The 8581-nt window shown below is 39.3% G+C and overlaps 1 protein-coding gene across 2 annotated transcripts in view; it reads left to right on the top strand.

Annotated features, from left to right (window-relative positions):
• The first annotated feature begins 1505 nt into the window (after positions 1-1505).
• The window catches only part of LOC118417970 (RING finger and SPRY domain-containing protein 1-like), a 14586-nt gene continuing 7510 nt past the window's right edge, over positions 1506-8581 (top strand). Inside the window, exons 1-4 of one of the 2 annotated variants that reach the window (XM_035823755.1) lie at positions 1506-1728; positions 2060-2684; positions 5866-5918; positions 8128-8240. In XM_035823755.1, coding sequence (XP_035679648.1) covers positions 2215-2684; positions 5866-5918; positions 8128-8240 — 636 coding nt within the window. In that variant the 5' untranslated portion in view covers positions 1506-1728; positions 2060-2214. Of the gene's footprint in view, positions 1740-2059; positions 2685-5865; positions 5919-8127; positions 8241-8581 lie in introns of both variants that reach the window. The other variant, XM_035823754.1, reaches the window with a different exon arrangement.

The raw sequence follows: 8581 nt of genomic DNA, 5'->3' as shown, positions 1-8581 counted from the left end.
GATTCTGAAGTAAAGCGAGAAAAGTGTCACACCACCAAACTATACTCAGCAAAGGCGTTACCGTAGTCACGCGTAGTGATGCCCAGTCTCACGCCCAATGGAAATCCAGTTACCCAGACTTCTTAACAGGCCATCAAGTGAAATGAAGGGACGATACGACATTAATCGGAGGAGAGCCGGTGCTTGGGGCTGGGTTAGTGTTTCTGGCTTGAATGTATTTTGTGATAGAATCTAACACCGATGTGTAAAATATACTGCTCCGAACCGGTCAGAAACGACCTCATACGCACCAGTCCTTTCCCTCGCGATAATTATCGTACCGTCCCTAGGTATTGAATCCTAAGTTCGCATTTTCGAATTGTGATCCTCGGAAGAAACTCACTATTCTGAACTTCAGCGACCTTGTACACTATGGAATAGTATTTACAAGTATCAATGTCCTTGATCGTAGTCTGCCTTAGATAGTCATTTATCCTAGAGTGTATAATGTTACAGAAAATCTAATGTGTCTTTTGATGTTTTGTTTACACTTGTACTACACTAAAACAAATATGTAAATACCTTTTACTGTGTCAAAGTATTCTGGAATCTTGTGTAGAATAATCTAGCCTGTGATGAACGTATCTGTATCTATGGCGAAAGGAAATATGTAAATAACTCTTGATAAATACAATGTACGTTAATAGTTTTTGAATGAGACTATAACCTATCTGTTGCTTTATAAATGTAAAGAGTGCCATGCATTAAGTACGCACTCTCGAATGAAATGGAATGAATCACCATGATTGGCCTAGCTCGAGTGTACATTTGACTCCTGCCGCTATTCAAGATTGAACCTAGTACCTGCAATATCCAATGTTTTCTGGCTTGCCTCTTGTTTTCCTCTAATGTTTATTTATCGTTAAAAAGTTGGAATGCATAAATGGCATCAGGGCGCCATGGCACAAGTCAACTCATTCTTACAGGTCGTTGACACACAAGGTGGCCGTGAGAACGCTAGCCTATGTTACATAATCAATGGTTCACTGGGCTTTTGATATATGTAGTCTTTATTGACACAACAAAACCCATGAACCGTGACTTTCGTAAGGTCTTCGTTTGGACGGGCAAAACCTGTGGTCAAGTAATCTTTTTATATCTAACGCTACGTTCAATCTATGACTACAGAGTTTTCTTTGTGATTGCTTGACGAACTTCACAATTCTGCATTTTGGAATGGTTGCGTTACTTTTCTTATACCTTTCCTGCAAATGATCTTTAATGCATAGTAAATTGAACTGTTCACAAATCCTCTACCTTCGCGGATCGCCATCGTCCAACTCAAGAATCTGTCTTTATGTCTAACGTTACAAAGAAGGTGTCATTCAAAATTTTCCATGATCAGCATTATCAGCATGATAGTTGTGGAAGTGTTAAAATAAAACGCCAATTCGCGAACTTGGTCTGTCTCGTGCAGTTTATATATTTATTGATAGATGTCGCTGCTGTCCGTATTGTCGAGGGGGTTACTTGAGGTCAAATTCGGTACCCGGCATTCCCATCCAAAATGGCCGCCGTCCAAACGAACTGGGGAGGTGGGCGGATGAAACCGCTAGTTTTACCGATTCCTGTGGCCTGATTTTCACCTGTACACGTGTCAGATCCTTACTTAGAATGCCAGGAATATTTCGACCCGAAGCCGGACAGCTGCGAACTGCGACCCAGATGTCAGGGCCCTAGAAACTAACGGTAACCGTACGGTACGTTTTCTTTCCTTTAGCTCCCGGAGAATTAAAATTTTGTAGTCACTAGTCAGCTACCCGATGTTGTAAATTGGATGTTCCTTATATGCTCTGTCCGTTGCCTTGCCATTCCTTGGGTCTTCATAGTTTTCAGTGAACTTGTGTCCTGGAGAAAATGTGCGTTCACCAAAGAGAGAAGAATGAAAGAGGTAACCATATCGTTTTAGGTATGGCTTCCTATCTACAGCGCTTCCGCTAGTGCAGTGTAAGATATTTGTACCTCAAAACTTGAATACCACGGTGTTTGAGAACATTATCCTACCTTCTTCTGCTTACAGGGACATCCATCCACAGCCAACATCCAGTCTTGTTACTCAGATCACAGAAAGACGCTCTTGTGCCTTGACTGCATCATAAAAAGAAAGAAAATAAAATTCCAGACCATAGTTATGTGTACTTGTGATATGACCGATGTCATATCCACACCACATTTATGATCGTGACCTCTTGGTTAGGCTACCTGTTGGGAACTCAAGTTGCTCCAGTCTTATACTTTGTCTTGGAAAGAACCTTCTACAACTCCTTGGGAAGGCTGCACGTTGCAGCGGACTCCTCAGTACCTGATCAAAGGAACTGTACAACAGCGTGTACGATGGGGAACGCTTGTCTGTGTAGAGACCAGGCCAGTGCAGAAGAAGAGGATCATGGTAATGCGTACACGAGCAATCCGCAGCCGGTACCGGCATCGGGATGGACAAACGCACCGCCGGTGAACAACCACACCGCGGTAGTGACCACGCCGGATCAGGGACTACCGGGGGATAACAGGGACCGGAGAAGACCTCCGAGGAGGCCGGCGCCACAGCCGCCAGTCGCGAGGGTCGTCGGGATGCGGCCGAGGAAAGTGACCATCGATGAGCTTGTGCTGGACACACTGGCGGTCATACGGACACTGGTGGACAAGTAAGTACACTGCATGATTTATCCTACACATCTGTTTCATGTAGGTAGCATAGTTATATGTTCAAGGAATCACTGTACTGTAATTCACTTTATCTTCACGGTACCAAATTTTCACAGTCTGAGAAAATTGAACTTGTTCTCGGAACTAAATGTTCACTGTCGAGGCAAGTGCGCATGAAAAAAGTCTGTGAATTATTTTTTATCGGTAATGATAAGTTCACGTTACAGTCGTCACCGTGAAAACCGTGAACATAACATTACAGTGAAAATATCAGGAATTACAGTATGTTCTTAGTTGAATGTTTCATATCTTAAGACATCTATTGAGATTTGTAATCTTACCAGACAAAATCTAGTCTTTGCCATGTCTTTATGCTTATCATGATTTGAATATAATTTCGTATTTGAAATTTGAATGTCAAAAAGGGAAGGTGGCTGTCTTCTTTCAAAACTCAAGGCAAACACATTCTCTATGGCCGCCATAGTGATAGCTTGAGCATTGCAACTCTGCACTTCTCTTGTTTGGCAAAAGCGCACTAGGATGGACCCCTGATGTTCTTATTGACAGGTGTGATTTGTTCTTTCACCCCATCCAACAATAACCAACATGATAAAAAATATACCTTCATACACAAGTCACCCTAGCCAAGTTGTTCACCTAATTGTTAACTGGCTGAACCAGTACATTTGTGTAGTGTTATGTACATAAAGATGCTATTTTATACTTTTTCTTGACATTTAACTTTTAAGTGTCAGAAAAGATAACAAAACTTGTATAACTGTGAAATTTTTTACGTCAGCTTTAGAGTTTTAGATTCAAATTCTAAAGAGAAGCAGTAAGGTACTTCTGTGCACTTAGGTTATGTGCACCAGTACCCTGTGCATCTATTCCCCAAAATGCATTTGAAGAAGCCCTGATGGATATAGATTACTTAACTTCATATGCATCTATTCTTGACACCCTGTCAGAAGCACCATATGCTGAAGTATTGATTTGTGCTGTACTGTACCAGTTAACTGATCACCAGTGTTCTTGATAGCTCGACAGGGGAAATGGTGTGAAATAAATGGCTAGTGTCTGTCGGTACACATTTGATCTTTTTTTTTGATGAAGAAAATGATCAAGCTGGAATTCTGAAAGCTATGAAATCAAATTGGTATGGTGTCATTTATCACCATGTATTTCTTTCTGCCACACTCTCCCTTTGTTTTCCTACAAAAATCTGAGAACCAAGAAAATAGATTGGTATGGGCCACTGGTCTAAGCTCGTTTGCTGACTGGAAGTGCTCAGAAACATGTATGGCTGCATTATTAATAATTAGTTTGCTTGTTTTAATCCATGGACCAATTGTACTTAAGTCACATCTACACTTTGCTTCTTCGATTGCCATATAACGTATCAATGAAAATCATTTATTACAATGTTGAAAAGAACAGATTTAACTTAAAGTTAATCTTAACTATATACTTTGAGGGTACTTATGTTTTATGTTACGTTGTTTTGCCAGCAAGTGTTGTGTAAAGTATGGTGTGTTGACAGAGTAGTGCTGTCCATCACTGTGGATATGTGATACACACACAGTGGTTAGTAGGTATGATTCCAGCTGTCTGTGTCAACCACAGGGCAAGTGGTGAGGACAAAATTTATTGCCTTATTGCCCCGGCCAGGAATGCTATGTTCCCAATGATGTACCTAGGGTTGATGAAAACATTCACTGCAAAAAAAAAGAGATTTCTGCAGCTGTGGATATATCTCTTCTGATACTTAAGGGTCAAGGATAAGCTGTATGCTGTACTAGCGTACCTTTACATATAGAAATATCTAGGTGCACTGGTGCAACCACTGTAAATAACTACATGTATGTGACATCTCCAATATTGAAAGTGTGTATTCGTCCAATATTTCAAGCCCTGTATATTTTCGGATAAGATATGTGCATCTTTATCAATTATTTGAGATAGATCATGGCCCTTGGCATACCATGCCAGTTTTGTAGGCACACAATGTCGGCAACTTCTATTGCTTCAAATGCTTATCTTCATATTATGATATAAGTGTGGCTCCAGCTTTGGCTGCTCCGTTCTTTGGCAGCAGCACCAGTTCAACTAATTCCTATAATGAATTTCAAGCCTTGCAGTTATGGCAGTTAGAGCATACTGGTAGAACATTCCCCCTGAATCCCTGTCGGGGATTGATGATTTCAGGTCGTTCAGAGTCTTAGCCAATTTTGAAGTCAACCTGCTGTGCTCCAATTGATTGGCAAAATATAATATATTAAGCTACTGTTCCAATGTAGGGCAAGGACGCGTATCTTTCATATGGTTATGAAGCCTGTGGTATGACACTAGTTAGATGTCGAAAATTATTAGCTCAATATAATATGAGCATTAGATACTGAAAATTGATGTAAGTTTGCAGTTGGAGCAGATAGAAGTGGTTCACGGTATTATAGTTCATTGTTGAAATGAAAATATTAGTATTGTTTTTAGTAAGGCAACATAACACAAATGTTCCATGTGTGAAGAGTTTGTGGGGAGATTTCACACAAAAACTGTGAATATAAAACCACTGCAAAATATGTCAAGATTTACAGATTTACATTGAATTATTTGAAAATGAAATCTTTACTGGATGTAAAGGCTTCTTTTAATGAAGCAACTGTCGTTATTCCCAGCCTTGCATTTTATTCTGTCATCTCAGAAAACCCATGCTTACCTCCTGGTGTGATTTGACCTACTTCTACTCCAAATTTTGATGTACCAATAAAAACTAAATGAAATATTGCTAAAAGTAAAACAATCAAAGTGTGTGGCTGCATGATGGTTTTGTGGTTAGGGTACTTCGCTCAGAATCTAATGGTCCTGGGTTTGAATCCCTAACAGGTACCGTACCAATGTTGCGCCATTGGGAAAGGCATCAGCACCACTTTCCTCACCCGACTTAGGTGAAAATAAGCCTCTGTTAGGGAATCCTTTCTATAGCATCTAAAGCCGAGGTTCACTTGTTTCAGGACAGCCACACCTTGAGCATGTTAAAGAACCCGACACACTCGTCCCAGTATGAGTGTACAAAACTGCTATGTTATGCCTAGATGCCGTTGTTTATGTGAAACAAACAGAACAAAACAAAACAAAACAGATAAACCTAATGGTGACTTTTATGTTTTGTTGTTTTTCCAGTGAACAGGAGCCGCCATACGCCATGCTGGCCCTGCATGATATTGCAGAGAAAGGTAAGCATAATCTTCAATCCAAGATCTTGTAGCATAAAGACTCTTTTGTCTCCTGGACCTCCTCTCCAAGCAGAGATTGAATCGTGCAGATATAGTAGTAGTCGGAAAAAGAAGAGCGCCGTGTAATTTTTGCGACTACTACTATATCTGTGTGATTCAACCTCTGCTTGGAGAGTATCCTGGACCCATGATCGCTCCATGCCGGGATGGAAAATCGCTTGTTAGGGTGGAAAAAAAATTTAATTCAATTGTGTCCAAACATCAGAGTTTCATGAAATAGAATCTATGAAAATGTGTTTTTCCAAGCATAAAATGACAGATTTACAACAAAAATTGACAACATGGGCTTCCAAACAATGACTGTGACAAAAAATTAAAGCTGGAGACAGTGACATCCTATGGACGAACATCATAGTTCTAGACTTGTAGTAGGAATTACTTGTTTCAGTTAAAATCAGTACGTACATTGAGGTTTGTACCTGTACAGTGTATGTAAAAGATTTTTCCGATATTGTACCAGTACCCAGTTACGCAGCACTATTGTAATTGTAATTTCCTATGTGTGTTACCCAGAGTGTTTTACAGCACCCTGCATATCTCTAACATGTAAACCTTAAATGAACTCATCTATATGCACGAGAAGCGATGAGTGTTCCCTTAGTGAACCAGATAACTCTCACAAATCACCCGCTACAATAAAGTAACCGTACATTTTCCACAAATTATCCCATAGCTCCACTCAGAGATCACTCCTGTGTGGCAAAAATGACAAGAAATGTTTGTAAAATGATTTAATCCATTTAAGCTTTGAGGAACAGCATTTTTCAAATTTCATTCAAGGCCCTCTAATGTAATTAAGGTGGAGCCTGGGATGGAATCAGCTAGCACCTGACTTAACAGGGTGATGTCAAATCTGTACATGTAGCTACATTAGCGAATATGAAACATTGATGTGGCAGCCCCTACTGTAAAGTTACATATTTCTCCTACTGTTGCCTACAAAGTACAATGTAGCAATACCTGCTGTAAATCTATGTATTTTCTGCTATTATCCACATACAAGCCTGGTTAACTTTTCAAGAAATGCTATGAATTTTTAAATTTTGTTGCATTGATAGATAGAAGAATGACCGTGACGACTAGAAAGACATTAGGACTTTCTTCAGCTTATTAAATGAAAATATGTGAGCTTTTATGAGTTAAGTGATGTCCAGAGCAGTGATGTTTCTATAGATTTTTTCTATGCAGAAAAAAGTGGCAATTCCAAAAAGTTAGTTTGGTGTTCCTTTTTAAGGCTTACTACTTCACAGTGTAACCTTGAAACAGTCTTTTTTATCTTCCCAATGGTCTGACCACTTGTACATTATGTTCTGGTCAAAGCAAAGATAAAAACAAATCTAAACTAACTGAAAAATTAGGCTTAAGTATTTTGAAATTTGACAGTATATCCAGTTTATCCTGTCTTTTTTATCAACCTTCTCCATGCCAAGTTACAGTTCTGGCAGAAAATTTGTTTTATGAATGAGGTTAGGCTGACTTAGGCAGCAGAAAGATGGTTAAATCAGCCATTCTCTACTACAGATCCCCAGACAGAATGTCTAGTCCCCCTCAATAATAACATTTATAGTGACATATACTGCAGTCAATGGGCAGTTTCAATCAGATACTGCGTCTAAATCTTCACAATTAGATACAGTCAATATCATTCCATTCCTAACTGTAGTATATGTGCCTGTGTACTGAAAACAAGGAAATATTCTATTGATGGACGAGGAAAGACAGTTATCTCGGAGATGACTCATCTGACTTATCACCCATTCATCAGTCTAAGGAGACTTGTCTCCTCTATATTTCATGGCTCAAGTTCAGCAGGTTCGATAATTTGTTTCCCATCATCATCAACAATAGCTATAAACACAGTCAACAATAGCAGTGTTTGCCTACAAGGTTTTGCTCTTCTACAATTGAGATACAAAAAATGAAAAAAAGGTACTGAGAAAAAGGAAGATTTACAAATAATTTCCTATATAGACTGGTTTATTGATTGAAAACTCCTGGCAGCCAAAAGGCTGAATTGTGAGCTTCACAGTTAATTTCTTCAAATCACAGTGTGTTTAATGTATGAAATCCAATGGACTTCTGTTTGTAGTTTGAACTTCCTGAATGTATGTTGATCTTTGTTTGTTTGTTTGTTTGTTTATTTGTGTAGAGGCGGGCTGGCTGAGTGTTGTCCACTCCCTGATCAACGTGATCCCCATGGATGACCCCCTTGGTCCAGCGGTCATCATTCTGTTGCTGGATGAGTGTCCACTACCAACCAAGGTACATACCTCTGGAATACCTGTACCTTCATTAAATGTCACTTCATACAATGTAGTGAAAATTAAGAGTTTGCAGTAGAAAGATTTGACCTCATTTATGCACATGTACCTCTGTGATTGTGAAAGAATTTGTATGCCAAATAGCAATTACTCGAGCAATTGGATATGATTTTGGACCATTTCCAAAATCATATCTAGTTGCTTGAGTAATTGCTATTTAGTGTATTTATTACCTATTAACAAGTAAGTGTTGTCTGGATGCCAAATCTTCATCCACGAAAGGTTTTTGTGAATTTCTTAAAGCCATCATAGATGTTAGTGATCATCCCCTCTTTTCTGGTA

This window comes from Branchiostoma floridae, chromosome 6 (assembly GCF_000003815.2).
Source record: "Branchiostoma floridae strain S238N-H82 chromosome 6, Bfl_VNyyK, whole genome shotgun sequence".
Classification (NCBI taxonomy): domain Eukaryota; kingdom Metazoa; phylum Chordata; class Leptocardii; order Amphioxiformes; family Branchiostomatidae; genus Branchiostoma; species Branchiostoma floridae.
Note: the sequence above shows the minus strand (reverse complement) of the source record. Positions and strands in the feature narration are given on the sequence as shown.